A 24128-nucleotide genomic window follows, 5' to 3' on the forward strand; every position below is an offset into this window, starting at 1 on the left:
ATTATTTTACACTTTAAGAACTGATGAATTTCCTTTCATTTCTCCAAGAATGAGTGGCCCTTCTTCTCTGATTGGTTTCTCACACTGCCAGTCATTCTTAAATTCTGTTTTGTACCCGCCTTCTCCGAGGCTGTCAATCAAGAGACGCACGACTATACTGCAGGTGCAAAGCTGGGCACTAGGCTAGCCACTGCAACGAAGCCGAGGATACAACAGACATTTCATGGTAAGCTTGGGGCCGATTTGTTCGTGTGGGACAGTTTAAAAAATAACACTAGCAACGGAGGGTATGTGAATAATCTATCGTTTATCAGATCCTGGATTTAGATAGCAAATTTAGCCGTAAATAAGGAAGAGTAACCTTCATTTGACATAGCTGGGATGCTTCTTAGCTAGCTGCCACTTATAAATAACTGTTAACGTTATGCTATGCTAGCCAACAAGGTAGCAATGTTAGCCTAATTGCATGTCAGAGGGTAAAACCTGCATTTTAACTGCTGTTGTATTGTTCCTTTTATTCTTTTAAACAATCGCGGCGCCCCTATTTGGGTGGTAAATAATGTATAACAGAACACCTTGCATTTTGCAGGATTTAACGCCAGCTAACGTGAGCTAGACGGCCAATTTCAGGCAGCCTGATATAAACTAGCAAGCTAGATAAGCTCCGCTATGGGTCAGTGATGTGGTTTGGATTCTGTGCTTTGGCTGGCAGGCAAATAGAGAGCATGTTATGTACAGAAACGGTTAAAAGACAGAAAATACGTTGACAGTTTGTTAGTGGTTGCAATGGATACGAGAATGCCTTCTCTACTGTGGCCTACAAGCTAAATTCTAGCCAACCATATGTTCATTCATAATTGGTTGGCTAGCGCTCTACCAAGGTATCCTGCCTTCCCTGGATGGGATAGGCAGTTTAGCTGATGCTTAGCCTGCTAAGCCCTGCTGCTTCCGCCCTCTTATCTCGTGTGGGGCGTAGGTGTCCATTCCTTGTCTGACCCGTGTCGTAGACGTTATTTGGAAGCACTGTCAAGATAGCATTGAGAGTGCTTCAGATGTACTCTGTATGCATTACTATGTAATACCCAGATACATAGTAAGTATCTGTATCTGGGTATTGGCTGAATGTATTGACACAGCGTCTTGGGAAATGACCGCGTCGTTGTTATTACCTGATTAAGCTATGACACGCTAGACAATTTAACCGCATCATAGGTTAAGAAGACGTACATTGGGTTAGAGTCTCATGGTCTTGCTTAGAGATGCTGATCAGCTAATGATAAGAATGAGTGGCAGCTAAAAGACAAGATATATCTTTGCCTGTCATAATGTATTTGATGAATTTCATGCACAAGCTAGGAAAAGAACAAGCCAGTAGAAAATCAGAAAGCAGTCAGTTCAGTAAATTGTCATGTGAGAGTTACCTGGCCCTCTTACAACATAGGCCTACTTTGTGTCTTGAAAAGATGTGAACATGCTCACATTTGTTCCTCAATTCTCTTAATTTTTTCACTTTCCTCATGTATGTTTTACACTTGTCAAGCTCCTGACATATGCCTGCATTTTTGCATATACTTGGAAAGACTTGTTGTCATTTTGTCTGCATGTTATGTTTAACAATGACAGTTTTCTCAGGCAAATGATCCTTGAATCCACAATGCCAGTCACAAAGTAGCCTATCTCCAGAAGGAGATAGCTCACCTCAGAGATTTGAACCTTGTTTCTTTGGATTTCTAGCTCTGGGAGAGAGCTGTTTATGCTGAAGAGCATATGAATAACTGATAGGTGCATTCCATTTTAGGGGGGAAGTTTCCCTTTTTAAGGCTTTCATGCCTCACTGAATGTGGTCAGAATCAGTCAGTATGTCAATCAGATGATCTTTCATTTGAATCTTCTGTTCTAATGGGCCATCCAGAGACTGATTAAAAAAAAAGAAGTTTGCTATGTATGCTAAATTCTGCTAACTGCAAACTTGAGTAATAAGGATGAGTTGATCTGTCATATAGACTATCCTAAACCAGACCAGTGATATTTAGGCTATCTACAAACTGTAAAGAGGCAGGATCGTACATTTTCCTTCTTCATTTATATTATTTATCTGCGCCAACCAAGAAAAGTTTCAGACAGTGACATAAGCCAATTGCTTGAGGAAATGCACCTATTGTATGCTTTATAATGTAACTAGTATATAAAGGCCTAATGGAGTGTAATATAGAAACCCTCATGCCAGGACACTTTTGGGAGACTTAAGGCACAGTTATGGGCACAGGCTATCTATAAAACCCAGTGTTTTTTTAGTAAGTGGTGGGTGGTGGTGATTTTGGTTTTGGATCCAGGCCCATTCCTCTGTTTGTCCAATTTCTATTGCAGGTTTCAGTGTTAAAACTAGATTATCTGTCGCACTTTGACAAATACGTGTGAATACTAAACACTGATGTAACGTGTATTCCTGAAGCACCTCCTTATGACTAATTAATATGTCATCTCCGTCCCTCCAAAGATGGCGTCTGCAAATGCAACCTACGGACAGAAGGAGTCCTCGGACCAGAACTTTGACTACATGTTCAAGATCCTGATCATCGGCAACAGCAGTGTGGGAAAGACTTCCTTCCTTTTCCGCTATGCCGACGACTCATTCACGCCGGCCTTCGTCAGCACGGTGGGCATCGACTTCAAGGTCAAGACTATCTACAGGAACGACAAGAGGATAAAGCTGCAGATCTGGGTGAGGAACTGAACACAAACACACATGCAGACTTGCTGAGGTCATCAGGTCGAGATTATCTAGTGGCTCCCAAAGCAAGTCTGGGGACCTCCAGGGGTCCTTGAGGAGTAGGGATGGGAATTGATAAGATTTTATTGATACCAATGCCATTATCGATTCTGCTTATCGGTCTGGTTCTTTATCGATTCCCGATCAATTTTCTGTGTGGAAAAAAAAGTAGGCCTACACAGGTTTTCAGCATCAACGCAGCTGTTTTATTATCTCTTGAGTCTGAACACAGTGTAGAATGTCTGCCTAATAACATTTGAACATGTTAAAATAAATTACAATGCTCCTTTTCTTAAAATGATATAACTTGGAAAACAAATAAGATCGTTAGATGGTTACCCTAAGATGTTTCAACATATTGCTGGTGTTTCCACCCTTAAGGCTGCGTTCACACATAGCATTTTTTCCCCAACCGCCAGCGCCCTTTTCTCATCAAAAGTAATGGGAAGCGGCCGCAAGGCGCACAAAAGGCGGCCGCTCCCGAAAAGCACTGCAGCTGCGTTTTTTTCGTCAGAGTGGAGCGCTTTCAAAAGTTGAGAAATGTTCAACTTTTCAGAAAAGCGCCGGGTGACGTGAACCGCTTTTTCCCAGCCGACCAATCGCGATGACAGAGACGCTGGCCGTTTCCCATAGCAACAACAAATATGGAGAAAGTGAAAGTGCCGGTGGAGAAATGGGACGTTGTAAGAAGTGAATTTACGTTACCGCAACAGCGATCATAAAGGCCGTATGGATTATACTGGACATGTATTGGAAAAATCTGGTAAGCCTTTGCTTGTTGCACAACACTGTTCTGTCTGCTAGAAGAGCTAACCAGCTGGTTAGTGAGCTAGCAGCTGCTCAGCTAACTTCAGGTGATGTTGCCGTGATCCGCTTCTTATTTCTCCTCACAAAAAGCGCTCCAGGCAGCGCTTTTTCCGCATCAAAAAACGCTATGTGTGAACACAGAAATTATAATTTTACAGACGTTACAAGTAGCACTGTTGTCATCTTTCTTCGTGAAATGAAGCCACGCTTTGGACCGTTTCTTCCTCTCCGCCATGACTCCTTCTTGTTACAAGTTTCCAGCAGCGTAGATGCAGAGTTTGACGTCATGACGCATGAGTTTTTGCAATGCGCATGCGCAACTGTCAGACAACAACATGCCGGCATCGATAAAAGGAATTGATAACCTCGGAGGCATACGATTCCGATGGATCAGACAATTTGGAACCGGTTCTCAACTGGAACCGGTTCTCGATTCCCATCCCTATTGAGGAGGTTCCGGAGGTCCCAGGCAAAACGAGGAATAGTTAAATTTCACTATTATTTCACTCACTGGAACTCGGAAAGCATCCTCCCTGATGAAGTGCTCTTGAGGGAGAATGAATGAAGACTGAATCCCTATCATCCCCAGAGGTGCTGTAGCTGACCCTATCCTCTGACCCTCCTGCGGAGTGGGGCAAGTTAAATGAGAATGTCCCTACAAGGGATCAATACATTATTGATCATTTTCATCATAGGTTTTACTGCCCCCCTTACCTACCAATAGTATAGACAATTAAGTAATTCTATATCACACGTGACAACCAAAATCTTCTCAGATGGGGTGACACCAGACCTGGCATTATTTGAAATCTTTTCAAATACTTTCTCTAACAATGTCATTGTACTCATGGATTTCGGGCCTCAGCACATACCATACAATTAATTGGTATTCCACTGGAAAGATGTAGAGCCAAGATGTGTTTTAACAAGCCTCTCCAGAGAGTAGAACTGCTGACCTCGGGTCACTTCCCAGGTCCCAAGTATTCGATGGCAAATTATGAATGCAAGCCCATATTCACAAAGCTTTTCCTTGAATAGGAAGAAGTGAACAGGACCACTTAAGCAATCACAATGAGCTCATTCATTGTGAAACACTGCTTCTTGGAGATGCTCTGTGAATGAATACAAACCCTGGATTCTAATTTCCTTTTTTAGACGCTGTCACTGTCAGTATCTCCTATGCTTCCCTGCACACGTCCTCTTAAGTGTCCTGACAGCTGTGTCTAGAGTGGCCAGGGGGAGAGAGGCACTATGAGGAAACTAGTAAAGGTCTTCTGCTTCCCCGCTGTATCTCTCTCTCTCTCTCCCTCCAAGCAATCTAGTCTGTTAGTACACATGCTTTCTCAGCTCTGAAGACCTGCTGCGTACCTTTTTTGATACAGAACCGAAGCTTGCTGTGTTCATTAGCCTACCTGAGGATTATGACCAGTGGTCTGTGAAAGGTGCAGCTTGAGGATTTGATGGGCTACTGCTGCTTCAGCTCCATTTGACTAACAAACAGGAGCTTTGCAGGTGATATCATTAAACTAGGCTTCTTTTCAGCCAACCTCAGTAGAGCTAAACCTCTTTCACTGGATGCAAGCTTAATTTATTGCCTACTTAAGATGCATGAAGTGAATTTCTGACTAGGCATGTTTACTGCCGGAACCTACAGTTTCTATTTCCTGTATTGGAGCCTGAAAAGTAAGGCTGCAATTTGATTAATCAGAATTAAGTCAGAATGTTTTTTTTAAACACACAACATTTCAGTGCCTGCAGGTCACCCTCCATAGGAATTTCTGCTTTTTCATGCTGCCTTCATCACATATTTGACTGAAGCAGTCTCTCTTCTCATATATCGCCATGATTAGCAGCTGTTGAACTGGGCTCTCCAGTCTGCAGAATCACTTTATCTGCAGTGTAATGGCGATACCCTTGAAGTGTACTTACATGCACCATAAAACCTGACCCTGGGACCAACTGCACCTCATTACATGTGATGCCGTAGGAATACCTAATACTCTCGGGAGTCTAGCTGCACGTTAAACCCATTCTGCTCTAATAATAATAATAATATAATCAATAATAACAAAATAATACAGTAGTTTTAATTTTAAGCTAAGCTTATATATGTGTGTTTGTCTAGGACACTGCTGGTCAGGAGCGCTACAGGACGATCACCACAGCCTACTACAGGGGAGCCATGGGCTTCATTCTCATGTATGACATCACCAACGAGGAGTCCTTCAACGCCGTACAAGACTGGTAAGGGACCAGAGGACAAATGTGTGTGTGTGTGTGTGTATGAAGGTGGGAAATTACCATCAGCCAAATGCAGATAAAGGTTGTGTGTTCAGGTCAGTTTGTCTTCTCTGCCAGCCACTTCGATATGTAATCAACCATCATTTTAGGGGCAGCTCTTTCAAGAAAAAGCGAAAGGAGCTGGTAAACTTATGAATCTGCCAGCCACTGTAACTAGTGGAGGAAAGTTGATTTGCTGCCCAGGTGTGGATCATTTAATGCCACACAGGGGTCTCCCGGGGTATTTGAAAATAGCAACAGTGTCCGTTTCATTACCGTCATAAAAAAATGTCTGGCAGAAGAAGAGGAGAGAGATGCCCAACCTGCACCCCCGGAAAAAAAGATAACTTTGGGCAGTCTCTTGCAAAAAAAAGCTGATGCGGCGGGCGCGGCAGGTCCCGTCGGACTCGGCACCATAGAGGAGCGAGCAGAATCAGAGATGAATGCCTATTGTCGCGAGCCTGTGATTCACGGAGACGAAGATCCCCTTCTCTGGTGGAAGTCAAATGGAGCCAGCCGCTTTCCGCTGATGTCGAGGGTGGCCCGAAAGTACTTGTGCGCGTGTGCCACAAGCTCACCATCAGAGCGGGTGTTCAGCACCGCAGGCAAAGTTGTAAGTCCGTTACGTGCCCTGCTCAAGCTGGAAAAAGTAAATACCGTATTTCCTCTAATAGTGGCCTGTAGTCAATTAAAAGCCGGGTCTCCGATAATGGCCGGGGCCGTGGTCGACACGAACAAATAAAGGCCGGCCTCAAATACAGGCCGGGGGAAAAAACTAGGTCAAAACCTAGTACATGGCTGGACCGTGTCCGTCTCCTCTCTCCGCCGCTGCCTCTCCACCGCGCCCACGGCCCGCATTGATCCTCCCGATCCAAGCCCCGGACCCCCGCCGAAATTTCGGCCGGATCACCGGGAACACATCGGTGCCCAGGTTCAGTTAGCTTCAGTTAGCTTCAGCTTACATGCAAACAACGGTGGATACCGGTAAACTCCTGCTGCCTGTTTGTAACTGTAGTTTGTAGTAACATACAAGTGCCACAAGACGGCTTGGCCGGCGGAAGACTCTGGAGCATGCCGTCGTCGATTACCGTAATTATCGTAATGCATTGCAGTAACAAAAAAAGTCTACCTAACGTACCGTAACAGAAGCAGATCAGAAAACAAGGAGGCTTCGTACTAAAATAGGAGCAAATATACTTATCAAACAGAGGGAATTAGAAATAAAGATAGATGACATGTTGTTAATTTTGTACATGTTTTGTTGTTATTGTTTCAATATTCTGTTGTAAATATGCAACGTTTGCTATTCCGTTTCTGATGTTGTTCAGAGAATAAAACTGGAACATGTATCACATTTTTGTCGTGTGAAAATCACAGTTGAAGTGCACTGCAGCCACCTTGTGGCGGGAAACGGTATAGCAGCGACTACATAAATTCATCATTTGGAATTGGCGGCTCCCTCCAAGCCATACAATGTGATTTTTAATCAGATGGTAATACCGTATACCGCGGGAAAATTTGGGGAAGGTTTAACGGTGTCAAAAATTGGATACCGCCCAACCCTACACAGGACTGATAAAACACCACAGGGTACTTGCTTATGCGTGTGAATTCGTAAACACCTTGCAGTACTGGACAGTAGAGTGGCGTAGAGAGTAGGAGACGGATGCTTATCCGTCCTCCTGAAGTGTCCTTGAGCAAGACACTAAATCTCCATTAGTTGACCCTGCAGACCTCCCTGTGGAGGGGGGGCAACTGTAAAGAGAATTATTCTACAGGGATCAATAAAGTATCACATTATCATAATCATCTTGAGAAGGGACAGTGGCGCCCTTGTGGACCTTGAGACATTATGTTCTATTTGCGCCCAAGTGCAGAAAAATACTGCATGCATTGCAAGGACCTGTAGTCCATTGCTTTCCTTGTAGTGTAGGCCATTGATAAACAAACTCTTCTCCATTGCACCTTATTTCTGTTTTATGAATTGTATGAACTAGGGATGTCAATGGTTAACCGTTAATCGGTTAACCACCGAGAATATTTTTGACCGGTTACGCATGTCGGTCTATAGGTCAATTTGCATACACCAGTGTTGCCAACTTAGTGACTTTTCAGACCTCCCTGGCGACTTTATTTCTCAAAAGCGACTAGCGACAAATCTGGCGACTTTTTCTGACCATGGGAAGCAATGTTAATGTGTTGAATCCCAAAGCATTTGGCAATAAATTGGTTCGGCTGATGCCGGTTTTCTCTACTTGCTTGTCTAATCCAGAGAGGTCTGACGGTCACAGCGTTTCCCACACACAGCGTAGCCCCCTCCCTCCGCTGAGAGCAGGGACTGTAGGATAGGGTCCACTTGTAATTGCTACCGGCGTACGCCGAAACTGGACTGGGTGGGCGGAGTCAGCACTTAATATTAAAACGGGCTACGCCGCGGCGTGCATAACAAGTGCAGATATTTATATGCAAATTACAGCAAATGGACAGCGTCTCGAAATGCGGCGCCAAAGCTCATCTATCTACTAAAGCAAGGAATCTCTGTCTGTCTGTGAGTCTGAGTCAGTGTGTGAGTGTGTGTGTCCTTCGCATATCTCGAGAACCTTCATCCGATCTACTTCACACTTGGCGGGTGTATTGCTGGGGATCAAGGACGTGCAGTGTCGGATTTGGTGCAATTTGGACACGCGACACGTTCATTATTAATAAACTTTGAATAAACAAGCGAACAGCGCTCTGTGCAGCAGCGGGGCGAACGGGCACTGCACTAGTTGAGTCAATGGAGCGCCGGACTAAAAGGAAAGCGCCACTTTCTTGTATTTCACGTCATTTTGCGTTTTTTCTTAAAAATGAACCGGTTAGTTACCGGTTAATGGGCGGCCTATCGAAAGCAAAATTAACCGAAACTGACATCCCTAGTATGAACACAAGAATGTGTGGCCAGTTGTAGTCCAAAACATTCCCTCCCTCACAAATGTAATATATTTTTCTAATCTTATAGTACAATTTGGCTGGGATGTCTTTCTTGCTGTGTGTAGTCTAATAAAACACTAGGTCTTTATTATCTCTGAAGGGCAATTATTGTACAGCAAAAAAACAATCAGAATGTATAATAACATTTACATAGTTAAATTATCTTCATTGAAGTGTTTGTTATATTTTCAATTCTCCTGAAAGTCCTGGTGTAGTATATCAAGCGCTCCCATTATGTGGGACCAATCACAGCCCTTTAAATGTGCAATGTGAACCCATGTGACCAAAACGAAAGTTAAAATGAAGAAGCAGACAGCTCCAGTGGGAAAGAAGAGAAACTTTGGACAAACGTAGCGATGCGTAAAGTGGAAAAGAATGGATCAGCTCAACATTAGAGAGGAAAATAGTTTTAGTTCCTAGACCACAATAAGAGTAAAAACAATACTTTCTAGCTGCTACTACCTTGAAAAACACTGCACTGAAAAAATTTAAATATGTTAAAAGTGCAAAAGTACAATAAAAAAAAATAGATTCATAATTGTGAGCACAATATTTATCAAAATAATCAGAATTATCTTTTTTGCCATAATCGTGCCAGCCCTAGTCTGAACAGGGAACACAAGTAGGCTATCTTAGAATCTTTCCTAAAAACTACTTTGGTAGCTAAGAAATTCAGTTCACTGGTGGAATGGAAGTTGCTGTAGCTGGTTAACAAATGCTAGTTTGATCACCCTGGCAGTATGATAAACTGTATTCAAACTAATGTGTATCTGCTGGCAGGTCGACCCAGATCAAGACATACTCGTGGGACAACGCCCAGGTCCTCCTGGTGGGGAACAAGTGTGACATGGAGGATGAACGAGTGGTGGCCGCAGACCGGGGCAGGCAGCTGTCTGAACAGCTGGGTAAGTGGAGTCGTCACGGGGCTTTTAGTGGGGGCAGAGGGACAGGGGGGGCACCAGCGGGCCCAGGTGAACACACCACCTATCTGTGACGTCACGGGGGATTTCTATCCAGCTCTCTTGGCCCAATCTTTCCGGTCAAAATCTTTCTGGCTCGCATTGCGATCGGATCTCAGCCAGAGTCAGCCAGGTGTAAATGCCATCCGTACAGTGTGTTTGCATTTGTGAGAAAGTACCGCCCACTGGTTAGAAAGGTCATGGCTCATTCTGAAGTGTGCCATCCGCTCAGCTTCACCGGAGGACTCCAGCACGATCCGCTCCCACCAGTCACCGCTCCTTTCCCTCCCTCATCCGTAGTGAAGGAGTCACCCTAGTCACAGACGCTGCAAACACTATTGCAGTAAAAAACACCATGAAAAGTGCTTGGGAAATCATGTTATATGCACTTTTTCTTGTTTTTCTTAGAGCAAGAAGTTGTATTCTGATGTGATTACATTTTTTTCCCCTGTCAGCACATTCAGTTCATAACAAAATGAATAAAATCAACACAAACTATACAAACTATTTCTTCCGCCTACCAGACTATAAAGTATTGTGTATAGTAATAGTATGGAAACTTATGCAAATGTCACTTCACACTAACTGAGCACACACTCCTCTACTCACCCATTTTACACTAAGATAAGATAATACTTTATTGCACATTTACGCAGGAATTATCTGTACAAATTGAACCTCAGGCAGAAACAAAAGCTCCTCCAGGTTCTGTCGTTCCTCTCTTCAGTTTCCCTCTACTAAGACTTGGAGTACTTTTGAGGCAAGGGAAATCAACTGTGATCCAGCCAATATGGTCTTTCCTCATAGTCTTTCTCTCTGGCTATGGTTATTTCAACTTGATATTTGACATGTGATTCTAAAGATCAAAATGTATGCGATCACATCACTGTGTGCCCACACCTTGCCTGAAAAAGGTTATTATGTGTCTCCCGTGGCTGTATTTATGAAGATATGCGTCTGCATTATTTTTCCCCAGCCTCCCTCCCTCTCCATCTCTTTACCTTGTTTGGATGCACATTGTGGCTGGCTTGCGTCCAGGCTACATTGAATTTAGTTCCATAACTGCTTTTGAAGATGCAATGGCAATGAGAGCAAAAAATAAGAAATGAACATTTTTCTCTTAGTGTGTGTGATTGTCCAGACATGTCACTTACACTGAAATCCGATTTTTGTTTTTCAAATCTGATCTTTAAGGCTGACTGTCCACATTGTAATTTACAAGTGACCAGATCGGATTTGTGTGTTTTCGTGAGAATAGGTCCTAATCATTTGCTGTCACTATGACATTAGTTGTCATAGTAATGACGCAGACACTGACGGAGGGCATGTTTACTGTCCAACAACACTGGGTGCTAGCTACATGCTAGTAACATGGACATTTCGCCATTGATTATTCAGTTTTTATGCTGGCCTTTTCTACTCACAGTGCAGTACGCATTTGTCGCGCCAGACAATGCCGGTGACAGAGGAGGGTGGTGTATGCCATGTTGTTTGCTGCTGTCGCCGCATTCTCTTGCTGGCTCTCCTCTCTGTTGTTATCTGCTCCTTTTGTTGCAAGGTGTGTGTCAAATGCATGTTGCCTGGGGAGTGAAGAAACATCTAAAATTCGTGTCCTGATGTGATCAGACGATAAGAGGCACATTGAAACACCAAGTGTAACCTCTCTATCCCTCGCTCTCTCTTCCTCGTCTTTTCCTCCCCAGGTTTCGAGTACTTTGAGACGAGCGCCAAGGACAACATCAACGTGAAGCAGACCTTCGAGCGGCTGGTGGACATCATCTGTGAGAGGATGTCGGAGAGCCTGGACAACACCGACCCTACCGTCACCGGGGCTAAGCAGGGGCCACAGCTCAGCGAGCAGCCCCAGAGGTCCCACCAGGACTGTGCTTGCTAAACGCACGTGCACACACACACAAACACAAACACACACACTTACACACAGAGTACAGACACACTCTCCGCTTAGCCTAACATTTACTCTCGTTTTCCCTCCTTGATTTCTCTTTTCTGTTTTTTTATCTGTCTCTCTCTTTCTCTTATGCACATACACAACTTTCTCTACATTACACTTGGACACTGCCATACACAGACACATAAACAGGCTGCGTACTGATTCTCTACCCCTCTCACTGCACCAAATGCACTATTCAAGTCAGCAGGCCATCCCCAGAGATTTGGCATTTTCATATTTGCCTCACCGTGGAGCTTTTGTTATTTTCACCAAGACACGCCCTTTTGAAATCAGTAATACAGTGGATATGTGCAAGTGCTAACTTGGTCAGAGGGGTGAAGAACTTAAAGAGGTGCCGTCCTACGCTCTCTTTCTTTCACACTTGCACAAACTCACATACACACACAAACACAGAGCTCCGACCCCCACCTCACACTCTGCTTTCCAGACCAGAGGAAAATATTTTTTGTCAACAGTACGTCTTAGAAAATTGTAAAAGGCCAGTCGAGGCTAAGACTCCATCATTCCTTATTGACGTGTCTGTCACCGGCGTTTTACTCTGAAAGGTTCAAACGAAGGGACATTCCAAACCTCAAGCCTCAAACCTAAATGGATACAAATCATTTGGAATCATTTTACTTTTAGTCCCATTGAAAATGTGTTTGTTGCTGTGGATAGAGTTGCTGTTTTTAAAGTCCTTTGAGTTGGTTGGGTGTGGTTTTTAATCACCAATCCGTCCCGGTGTTGTGATTGAGTTTCTACAGATATTACGGTCCATGTTTGATGTTAAAGGGTCATTTCCAAGTTGGTCTTTCTTTTACATAAATTTGGACATTGAATGCAAACATAGCAAAGTCATGCATATCAGTTAGTTTATTAGTCATTAAGTTATATATTTATTGGTTTTATAGAGGAATGATGATACATATAAAATTTTGCTTCCTTCCTGGATTTGTTTTTTACTTTTTTGTTATTAGTATTTTTTTAAGTACACATGACTAAATGATAAATGGATAAGGGATGTCTTTCACCACAAGAAGAGTATGTATAAATGTTTAAAAATACAATAGATATGCATTTTAAAATGCATATATATATATATATTATCAACAGATATTATATGATGACAAGGATTTACGATATTGTATTCCTACCTGTGCTTTGTGAGAGGTGCATGTTGTTGATGTTTTTGACCAAGGCTGGCTGATTGGATGGTTGTTTGTATGAGCTGTTAATGGCCAAACCCTCGTCCGAGTTGCAAACCCAATCTGTCCGACAGTTTCAGTGCTGGATGGTAGCAAGTGGGGCTAAAGGTTTCAGATGTTAAGCCCATAGCCCCATCTCACCGTACTAACTCACACTCACTATGGCTGAATTGCTGCATACAGTGTGCAACACATACACACAGTTAATAATAAAAGGCAGTGAATGCACCCGTACGCCACAGAACTGCCATTTCCATCAACTTCCAGATAGTCTCCTATGCCATGGTAGATACTGTTTTTCTCTTCATTTTGTGGGGAAAATAACATTTTTAAGCATGTTAAATGTCATATGGTGTGATTTTTCTTTCTCTCTCTCTGATTCCAAGATAAGGGAACTGTCTTCTCTTTGTATACACTACAAAACCTTCCGAAAGTCATGCATTCACAGATGCATTCAGGCATGTTAGAATATTTTTTATCACCTAAGTTATTTCAAAATGTTTTAATAACTTATTTATTTATTTTTGAGATGGTGTTCTTCTTAGATTATGTATTGCGAGCTGCACTCTATACTTTTAAAGAGATGTTCAACAGTATTCTATGGCTTCAACTGTCCAAGCTTTCAGTTCCAGTGTATTTGTGTTTACACAGAGTACAAAGCTTAGGATGCTGTACTTCCTGTCCCAAAGAGGAAAGTTATACATTCCAGCGTAAGAACTTCTGATCATGTCCAATGGTTTGTTTGTCTTTTGAAATCGACTACAAAACCTTTCAAGACTTGATGCAACTACTGTGTCATGTCTGATATCATCGCAGAGCAATAGCAGCCCTGTCTCCCCTCACCTAAATAGCGGATATCATATCGGCAACCCTGCTGAAAGAGTTTATCTGTTGTAAGACGCATATGTGGCTATGAGAGATTGCAGTTCTTCTGAAGGTCTTAGGCAAACTTGCCTAGTTTTCTTTCCAAAGAGGTCCCAATATCAAATATAGAGCCAAAAAGTTCACCTTGGAAGAGCGCTTGCTAGACACATTTTTAGACTTGCACTGACTAAAAAGGCTGGTAGTAATGAAACATAGAGAAGAAAAGCAATTGGTGTGTATGCCTACACTGAGCAGTAGCTTTCAAAAAGGGAAATGTTTTGGAAGTAAACTGATTACTCTGAACACTTTCTAAAAAAAAAAAAAGAGATTTTTACTGCATTGGTTCACTTTTGACTTGTTTTTTCATTTGTTATGTTATTTATTTATTGTGTTTTGCTACAGCTGTAAACTTGCCTATGACTTAGGAACATGTATCAATCCTGTTCAACTCTCCTCCTCTCCCTCTCCCCGTCATACCCCTTGTAAATAAGGATTTTCCGCCCGTCGGGTTTTAGTTGTGTGAATTGTGCTGTATTTCTGTAATGCCAGGTTTGCTAAAATGAGGAATCAATAAAGAAATTCTAAAAGCTGGCAATTTGTTGTGGTGTAAAAATTATTCTCAAGGGTTAGTGATCTAGAAAGTGTTTAAAGTAAGCTTTGCTGTGCCCACCAGAGGGCATAATATTGCAATATTTTATTGTTTTCTACCCACAAGGGGCTGTTTGACCATCTATGGCTTGGTTCAAGCTCTCATCGACCTCCGAGACCTCAGGCACCCAGAGCATTAAGGTGTCATTTATGTAAGAATAGATGAATGTAACGGTATGGGCCGACACTTTAATTCTGTCTCTTCTACTTTTGCAACCAGACCCTCAGTCTTCAGTGAGACAGACGACACACATCAGCTGTAGTAATGTAGTGAATTTAATAAATGTCTTTGAGACGTGAAAGTCCATTACACATGGCTACATGGGGCTTCTCAGCACGTACACATACATTCATGGATGGGTTGTGACTGAAAATGTACACAGAAGAAATACACAACAGCCACTATAATGAAAATACAATTGGTTACTGTACACAAAGAAGCTACAAGACATGCACTGTTCATTTCTGCAAAAAGAGGAGGAACAACAAGAATTAAGACCATTATGTAAAATAAGACACATTATGTTTCAGTAAATAAAATATACATTTGTCATTGGTAAGTGCTTGTAAACAAGTAAGGCATTATATTACACAGTGGATGACAGCACTCTTTGACACCCTGGTGTTATGTTGCACTCTGTTGAGATTGTCCAGCTTACACACAGGTAATGCTATCCTATTCCAGTCCACTGGATAGCTCAGTTGCTACATGGTTTCCCAAATGAGGGCAGCAAAATGAGTCTGTTTGCTGCATAACAATGGTTTGTAGCCAGATTTCCATGAAACAAGAGGCTGCAGCCTATACACCTGCCTCTGGTTTACCTGTGACTTTCCAGTTGACTTGGAACTATCACCAAGGCCTATTCCTTCCTACACAGTAAAATGCAAATAAAGTGTCTCTGTGTTTCTCGGGCAGTTGCGGCCTTTACCTGGAGGGTGCATTTACAATGGCCTCACATTAATTCTCATACATTTAAGGACAAAGGGCTATTCCTTTTTACATTAGAAAAGGCAAATGTTCCAAATCTGCTTCAAATTACAGGCCTATATCCTCAGAGCATGTAGCTTACAGTTACAAAAGAGATCCATGTAGAGTACCAATAATGGAATTTCCCTCCACTGCCTCGCTAATAAGCCTGGACTTGGTTTGGTAGAAGCTGGCATCCATTGCTGACATGGTTCATCACCTTCTGCTTGAGCTGGGCCACTTGCTCCCTGAGCACACTGGCCGTGGATGCCAGCTCGGTATTCTGCGTTTTCAGGGTCTTGACCTTGTCCTCCAGACGAGAAATCCTCTCCAGTTTTCTCTTGCGGCATTTGGAGGCGGCTATTCTGTTGCGCAGCTTTTTCCGCTCCGCCTTGATGCGCTCCTGGTTGTCCATGTCAATGGGAGACAGCGGAGGACTGTCTCCGAAGCTCTGCATGTCTGGTACTGTCTGGGGTTCGTCCTTCACCCCACCGGCAGTCTGGAGTCGTGACAGAGCCGCCGCAGCGGCCGCCTGTTGCTGCGCGCTGGGCAGATGAGACGGAGGCGGCGGGAACGGGATGGTGTCCGTGGAGTAGTTGATGGTGGTGGTTCCCAGCGGACTGGCGGCATAGCCGTTCAAAGTCGTGTAAACGGGGAGGTCGGATGTCTGAAGCCCGGCAGACCCGACCGCGTTGGATCCCAGGAGCTCCAGTCTGTCCACCGAGACGCACGCCGCCTCGCTCAGCTGGTTCTGCTTGTGCAGATCCTCCAGCGCCTTGACGAAACCTTCCGCGAACTCCTGCTCGTCGCTGGCCGACTTCGGGTAGAGGAACTGGGAAGTCGGGTTGGCGGTGGTGACCAGACCGTTGGACTGAATGATAAGGCGTTCAAGGTCCGGAGAGGCCAGCTTCAAAAGTCCCAAGTCCGGGGAGTTGAGGAGGCCGTCCGTGTCCCGGAGCGGGTTTGATTTGAGCTCGGAGTTCTGGTCGTCCAGGTTCAGATTAATTTCCTTCTTCATCATGCTGCTGTGGGAATAGATGCTCGAGACCCTCGGAGTATTGACCGCGGTGCCTGGGTAGAGGGCTGTTTCCATTCTACACCCTCACATGAGGGAATGTTGAGCGTTACGCATGAACAAAGATTACTCAACAGTTACATCCAAGCAGAGGAAATCAGGTGATCCTAATTTCATGTGATCCCGCTTCCTTATCCCACTGTTTTGTATATCAAGCTGTATCAGTCGGTCACTTGAGTTGTTTTTGCCTGAAGGCTACGGTCTGTCTTTCCTGTTCAGATGATATTGCCTTTTCCCGATGGCACGACTGCTATGCGCAGCGCCAGCCCTCCGCTCGCTTTCTAGCCCTAAAAATTCCATTATGTCACTCCAGAGCGCGGAGATTGGCCCAAAATGACGTTGGTTTCCGGTTTAATTTAAATAAGGGGCCGAGTCGGTCTTTATTGCCATGGAGACTTTAGGTAAACTACAAACAGTGCAATGCATTGTGGTTTGATGTCATAGCATAAAAAAGCTCAGGGTCGCCAAAAGAGAGCAGAGACTGGGCGGGGAAGGTGTAGAGGCGAAGGCTAAGGAAAGGAAGAATGGAAGAACAGGCCCTACAGAAAGACTTCTTCAACTTAGGCTAGGCCAGTCTGAAGAAGAACTTTGGACTAAGAATAGAATAGAATAGAATAGAAAAAATAGAATACAATACAATAGAATAGAATAGAAGTGTACCAGCTGACTCTTGACAGTTTCGTAGAATGGAATTGCCTAGATTCTACATAGAAATCCTCAAACATTTACAATACAGGACAATCCATTTGAAGTGTGGTGGCTGAACGTTGGCAGCACCACAGAATGTGAAAGATTTGATCCTACGTAAGAATCCACAAACCTCTACAGAATAGAAATCCTAAAATAGACAGGGAGGAAATAGAATCAGTGTAATCTTGAGTGCTCCATGGATTTGGGTGACCTAGATTCTATATAGGAATATTGAAATTCTCAAACCTAAATAGAATAGAATAGAACAGAACAGAACAGAACAGAACAGAACAGAACAGAACAGAACAGAATAGAATAGAATAAAACAGAATAGAATAGAACTCTCATTTGGTTTGGTTTGGTATGCAGGCAGTAATGTGTGGTCTGAGCATGTCTCTACTAATCTATTTAATTTGCTATTAATCAGCAACATAGCAACAAACATGGTGACACCACTTGTTACGCTGCAGCTCATCAAGGCTCATTCTGAATGGCATTCTGCCTTCTGAATGGGTACATTCACTCCTCATAAGCAGCTGAACTGAGAGTTGAGATGGGGTGCTGGAAGGTCTGAAAGTGGTTTTGGGGAAGAAATCATGTATGAACTGGAAAAGGGAAGGAAACACTGAAAGGGGAATGAGGAAACCATGTATTTTTCTCTGACTCAACTTTGTACATGGAACAGTTAATGCATGGGCATGTCCATCAGTGGATGCTGAAGTACAAACAGGCTATGTTTCATGGCTTTAATGGCTTTGGCTGGTGGATGTTCAGCCGCCCACAGCCTGTTTATCAGTGTGTTTCAAAAGTAGGTATACAGTGTTTATCAATAATAATAATAATAATAATAATGAGAAACAAACCTGTATAATTTTTAACTTATTTAGTCAATTTAACAAAATAATTCAACATTCAACAGTCTGTAAACAATAGGAGTACTAGGATCCAAGAAAAATATTTAATAATACAGTGAGTACTAATGATGTATACATATATATATGTATAGCGACTTTTGAAACATCCAGTGGAATAGAATAGAATAGAATAGAATAGAATCTATTCTCCACAAGGGGGGACTTCTATATGGATTTGTCTCAGCCTTCACCAGTAAAGCGTACAGTGTGAACTACATATGGCAAATAATGGTTCCAGGCTATTCTCTTCCTTTTTTAATGGCCTCTTGCTGTTTCTATGAATAGCCAATCACAGCAGGTTGGCAGGTAGATGAAGCAGCTTATACCTGCTTTTCCACAGCAGGGCCGAATGCGGCTTGCCAGGGCCAACTTGGTATATTGACAACATGAAATCAGAAGCACTATACAATTTTTTTAAACAACAGACCAGTTAGGAAATCATCTCTTTTGGGAACAAGATGTGAAAAAGGAGAGAAATGTTTTGGGTGGATATTGAGAGACATAAATAAGGAGTAAGCCCTGGTTAGCACTGTGGCCGTGTGGTGGAAACTGGAATATTGTTATTCCACCCATAGAAAGTGAGGACGTCAGCAGACCGTCTGCATCAGCACCACGGGAGCAGAGAGGGCATCATTAGTTTCCATGGCAACGCTGACATAGCGAGTGACGCAGGCGAGACAGAGAGGAAGGTGAATGGGTTGAGGGTGGGGAGGGGAGGCTTGTTAGGAGCTGCAGTGCAGGTTGTGTGGGTGGTCAATGGGGGCGACAAGAAGCAGCGGAGGTTTGTGTGCGTGTGTGTGTGTGTGTGTGTGTGTGGTGGACAAGTCCAGAGGTAGAAAAGAGGTGTTGATTTTGTACCACAGAAGCACTCACATGAATAAGAAAAGGGATGATTCTATTTGAGATATTCACCGTTTAATATTCTTCCAAGAAAATAAAAAAAAATTCTCCACCCATACTTTTATTAGCACAGCCAATTTAGAGCCACACTCTCAGGGTGCAGTGTCCAGAATGTGTGAGTCATTTCACAGCCCAGGGGTGTGGACCGCCGAGTGCACCGACAGGAAAAAAATAAGCTGTTATGCTGTATGAAGATATCAGATTAGCTCTGCCTTCATGAAAACAGTCAGTGTTCCAACTGAGAAGTGGGTTTTTAGTCTAAATTTGTGTAATAGAGATTGTGTAAGACCAAATATCTCCCTCCCCCCCTCAGCCAGGGGAAGTGTCCTTTAACTTTATTTCTCCGGGGAGGATTGAGGCTGAGCGTGTTCTTTTTCAGCAACACCCTGTGTCACACCCAGTTACACACATTCACACCTTGGAGCTGCCCAGTGCAACCACAGTCTTCTACTGTTGTGTCAGTGAGCAGCTCCACCGGGGCAGCTGGGGGTTAAATGTTTACTCCGGGGCTCCTATACTTGTTGAGGGAGGGGTGAGCAGCCTAGTTTTCATTCCTTTCCCCGACCGCTTATTTAACCTTTAGTCTATCAGTGCCCTTTGATTGGTGCAGATGCTTGGTTTCCCATTTAGCACACATGGGGCTTTAATCTATCGTATTAATACACTTGGATAAAAAGATCAGGTCAATTTCATCCCTCCCTGTCTGCCAAACCAGTTACTCAGCCAATTGGAAAACTATCTAGTGTAGCAGGGTGAAGAGATACACATGTTGAAATTATTTTTTATTTTTTTTCCTGGTGGTCATGCATGAACATGTGAGAGATCAAGTGCATTATATGCTGTGTGGATGGATGCATGCCCGTACAGCAGGTGGCAGTATAATCCATCTGGGTTTGTTGCGCGTTTTATTTCCTCCAGCAGTGAACCAGAGGAAGAGAGAAGCGAGTGTAGACAATCCCGGGATTCTCTTTCAGGGGGGATATGATACCCACAGAATAGATTTTTGAGAATTCCTATTAAATCAACCACGGATAATGGCCAATAAGAAGAAAGTGATAGTAACAGGTGAGTGATTTAATTGGGTCGGGGGACTGGAGGCAGTCAGCTCTGTCTTTAAAGATGTGTTTATGTTCATTACAGTGTTGATACAGTACAGTGAGGTTTCCACTTGTCTCTATGACAGAGACAGCTACCATAATATTATTTAGCTAATTGTATTATAAATGTGTAATAACAATGCTTGCACTGGTGCTTTCAAAAAGGTTATCATATAATGAAGACAATAATGCATAGTGTGATTTTGTTGGTTTTGTCTGCTGGCTTAGATAAAGATAAAGAAAGATCTGAATCAGGAGGAGACTGAATGACTGAATTTCAGTTGTTCTTTTGAAACATACAATTGCTCAATGTTGTTATCAAATGCAACAGAGGATTAATTCTTTGCCACTGAAAATCACAACGTTGTGCTGCAGTGCAGTGAAGGGCTTGACTAGTACAATTAATGTTTAACTTGCCCACCTTTAGACTTTGAATCAAGAGTCTTATTACACATTCACTCTTATCAGTTCTGCACAAAACAGATAAGCATCCTCGCTGTCTTTCTATTATCTTGCTCCACTGTTTATCATTGTTCCAAGGCTGATGGTTGATTAGTTTGTGGCATTCTTTTCTCTGCAGGGTTTGAGCCGTTTGGAGAGCACACAGTGAACTCCAGCTGGGTGGCAGTACAGGTAATCAGTGATTGATTTGTCCATATTTAACAAGGGTTTTCCCTTGGTTTTGTTTTCACTTGGTTTTATTGCCTGAATTTGTCAATCAGGCAATAAACCAATGCATTTGAGGTGGATCTCTGCACTCGGCATGTTGTATCCATTGTGAAAGTATTATTACTTTTATGCTTATATTGTGTTCTCCCCATTATGTGTTGCTCAAAAGTTACAATAAGGCTTTAATCGTGTTCAGTTATGCGTGTTGCTCTTCATGCAATTCCTGTTGCTGTGCCAACAGGAACTGGAGCGACTGGGTCTGGGTGAGGCTGTAGACCTTCATGTGTGTGAGGTGCCTGTTGAATACCAGGCTGTTCAGAGCCTCCTGCCTTCACTATGGAAACAGCACCAGCCACAGGTATTCAAGGAAATATAAAATGTTGCATAATATATGAAATGCTGCTAAAATCAGTCATCAATCAATCAGTGAATCAATCAACCATCCAGAAAACAGAAAATGCCCTGACTAACCTCTGCCACCTCCACACGTCTCCTCTGCCTCTTGTGGTCCGGTCAACAGTTGGTGGTCCATGTCGGTGTTTCTGGGTTAGCCACCACAGTCACTCTGGAGCAGTGTGGCCACAATGAGGGCTACAGACGCCTGGACAACTGCAGCTTCTGCCCAGCCTCCCAGTGCTGCATGGAGAACGGCCCAGACTGCATACACTCAGTCCTGGACATGGATACTGTCTGCAAGAAGGTCAATGACTCTGGGCTCGGAGTGACTGTGTCCGTATCTAAGGATGCGGGAAGGTCAGTAATGTTACGGTTATGCACACATCTAGGCAAACACGCACATGCGCACACACATACACACTTTTTACATTTTTGAGGGAATTATTGAACTCAAAGCGCATATTGTAACAGAATTGTTTTTTCTTTCCTTGTTTTCAGATTTCTATTATATTAGAAAATATAGTGGGGAAATGTGATAAATAAGATCAGAAAATATAGTAATTTGCTGTGTATTTTTTGCTTGGCTATTATAATTATCGTTCATTATTATGAATTATAATAAAAAACATAACAAATTAGATGTTTTTGGTTTAGCACCACCAATAAAGAAACATTGGGAAGGAGCATCTTTTTGGGCATCAAGATACAAACAGTTGTATGAGTTTTTCTGTCAACATCTGCCCCTTACATATACTGTATTTGTGACTACACTTACTACTAGAAAAGCCATTTCATGAAATGGGACACTTCACTTTCACTCTGAACAACTGTAAATGTCTGCATGCTAATTAAGATTGTTTAATTATTTAACACACCTTGAAAAGTCAACAGCCTGGGGCACCTACTGTATGTTTGCAATGCTGGCTCACAACCTTTGTCACATGTTTTCCCCCTCTCTCTCTCACTACTTTCTCACTACTCTATTTCATAAAGTAAAAATACCATAAAAACAATCTTTACCTAACGTAACATCCATCCCTTGCCCTCTTCCCAGGTATCTATGTGACTACACCTACTACACGTCTCTGTACCTGGGGCAGGGCCGGTGTGCCTTCGTCCATGTGCCTCCGCTGGGGAAGCCTTACAGCAGCCAGGACCTGGGGAGAGCACTTCAGGTCCTGGTGCAGGAGATGTTGGAGCTGTTGGATCGTGCTGAGGAGCAGCACAAACACCACAAACACTGCCATCACCACCATCAGCATCAGCATCAACACCAGCACACCCACTAATGATAGACTCACAGCCTGGTTTCTTAAACTGTGGGTCACTCGCGTAGACCAATAGACCAAATTGACCAAAATGGACTACTGGCCCACATGAAAACAGAAGTAATGTTTTAATGAACGTGGGTCCCAAGGCAAATACATTTCCGTTCAGGTCTGTGGCTTAAGAATTTTAAGAACCTGTGACTTGCAGTGTAAGTGATGATAACTCAAGGAACTTTCCATCTGCCCCTTACAAACCCTGAGGACAATCTAACTGATCAACTCCATGTCCATGGAAAGTAATGGCATTCATTTGAGGAACTCCGCTTTGCACATTTGAAATACACACATTATCTAGAACAGGAATGCGCCTGAATTGGGTTCCTTTAACAATTATTCCAGCGGCAATTAAAATATTTGTAATTTGTCAAAAATGTTAAAGGTTGCACACCAGTCTGCTGTAGACATGACGCCCTGATCGCAGATTGGACTGATATTGTACAGCACTTAATCTTAAATTCCTGTGTGGTTGATAATGGTGCTAGAGTTAACGGTTTGATTCCCACTGTGTAAGCCAGAGGCTCTTCAGCATCCATTTACTCTAGATCTGGTCAGATAAAAGCCACTGATAGGCAGTATTGTGTGTGTGTGTGTGTGTGTGTGTGTGTGTGTGCATGTGTGTGTGTGCGTGCACATGCAGTAGGTATCTGTGAATATACTATATTCCATGAGACTGAAAATGGAAAATAGGCCTTTACTGACAACACATGAAGATTTATGGCCATATGAACATTGCACCATTTCAAAGGGGCACTTATGTGACTATACTAACTTAGTACGTTGTAGCTGTAACTATAAGTTGTATACGGTTACACTCAATTTGCTGTATAGGCTTTTTAAGCCACATCCTTCCCCATGCCAGCTGTGTGTGTGGTTTTTCACTATTTCAACTAGTTCCTTGTGTGATTTCCTATCTCTTCTCTCCAGTCTCTCAGTTCCTGTTGGTTATTATTGTGTTGTTATTATCCTGCCACCCCCTAGTGTTCTTTGTGTGTGCTCCAGAGAAATGTGATGAATTTGAAATGACTGGAATCTAAACTATTTGAAAAGTCCACACTTATAATCATGTGTTTATCTCAGGGAATGTACTGCACATGCAATCAGTATTTGTTATTTGATGGAAATATGACATTCCTCATGTCTGTCTCGTGTATGTAGCGCAAGTTTGCAAGTCAAAGCAAGTTTAAAGCTATGTGTGATTAAAACACCTTAAATTGGCTTATTTCTGTTTGTCCTCAGTCTAAAATCCACAGTCAGATGACATACTTGTAATTGCTATTTGCACAAATGCAATTGCAGCAGCATTTGCTTGCTTTTTATCGTCCGCACTTAAAAATATACAAGAACAGTTAATATTCCCTAGGTGAAAAATCTCAATAATATTCCTATATGTATTTATAGTGAGTTTATGCTATTACTGTATGGTTTTCTATGGTATAGCTTTTGATCTATAGTAGCTGCATGCCATTTTAAAGTTTTAGTGTGATATTTGTATTGCATCCCTCTAAAGTTTATTATATGATTACTATAGTTATTTTGTCATAAGGGTCAACTGTACACAAAGTAGACACATTTTACAAAGTCTACTTGCTTGCTTACGCTAGAAACCTGTAGATTAGAAAACTGAGTAAGACTAATATC

At 42.8% G+C, this 24128-nt stretch overlaps 3 protein-coding genes across 3 annotated transcripts; 2 read left to right on the plus strand and 1 right to left on the minus strand.

The window, feature by feature from the left end:
- Positions 1–155: 155 nt before the first annotated feature.
- Positions 156–14393, plus strand: LOC139909273 (ras-related protein Rab-3A-like). Its single transcript, XM_071896286.2, has 5 exons — positions 156–226; positions 2498–2722; positions 5703–5821; positions 9608–9732; positions 11490–14393. Exons 1-5 carry the CDS (start codon positions 224–226, stop codon positions 11678–11680), a joined length of 663 nt encoding a protein of 220 aa, XP_071752387.1. The 5' UTR covers positions 156–223; the 3' UTR covers positions 11681–14393.
- Positions 14394–14712: 319 nt separating this feature from the next.
- LOC139909275 (transcription factor JunD-like) lies at positions 14713–16747 on the minus strand. The gene has a single exon (XM_071896289.2). It carries the CDS (start codon positions 16512–16514, stop codon positions 15582–15584), a length of 933 nt encoding a protein of 310 aa, XP_071752390.1. The 5' UTR covers positions 16515–16747; the 3' UTR covers positions 14713–15581.
- Positions 16748–19917: 3170 nt separating this feature from the next.
- On the plus strand, positions 19918–23660 carry pgpep1 (pyroglutamyl-peptidase I). Its single transcript, XM_071896330.2, has 5 exons — positions 19918–20065; positions 20678–20730; positions 21008–21124; positions 21287–21519; positions 22217–23660. Exons 1-5 carry the CDS (start codon positions 20035–20037, stop codon positions 22449–22451), a joined length of 669 nt encoding a protein of 222 aa, XP_071752431.2. The 5' UTR covers positions 19918–20034; the 3' UTR covers positions 22452–23660.
- Positions 23661–24128: the final 468 nt, after the last annotated feature.

This window comes from Centroberyx gerrardi, chromosome 13, assembly GCF_048128805.1.
Source record: "Centroberyx gerrardi isolate f3 chromosome 13, fCenGer3.hap1.cur.20231027, whole genome shotgun sequence".
Taxonomy (NCBI): Eukaryota; Metazoa; Chordata; class Actinopteri; order Beryciformes; family Berycidae; genus Centroberyx; species Centroberyx gerrardi.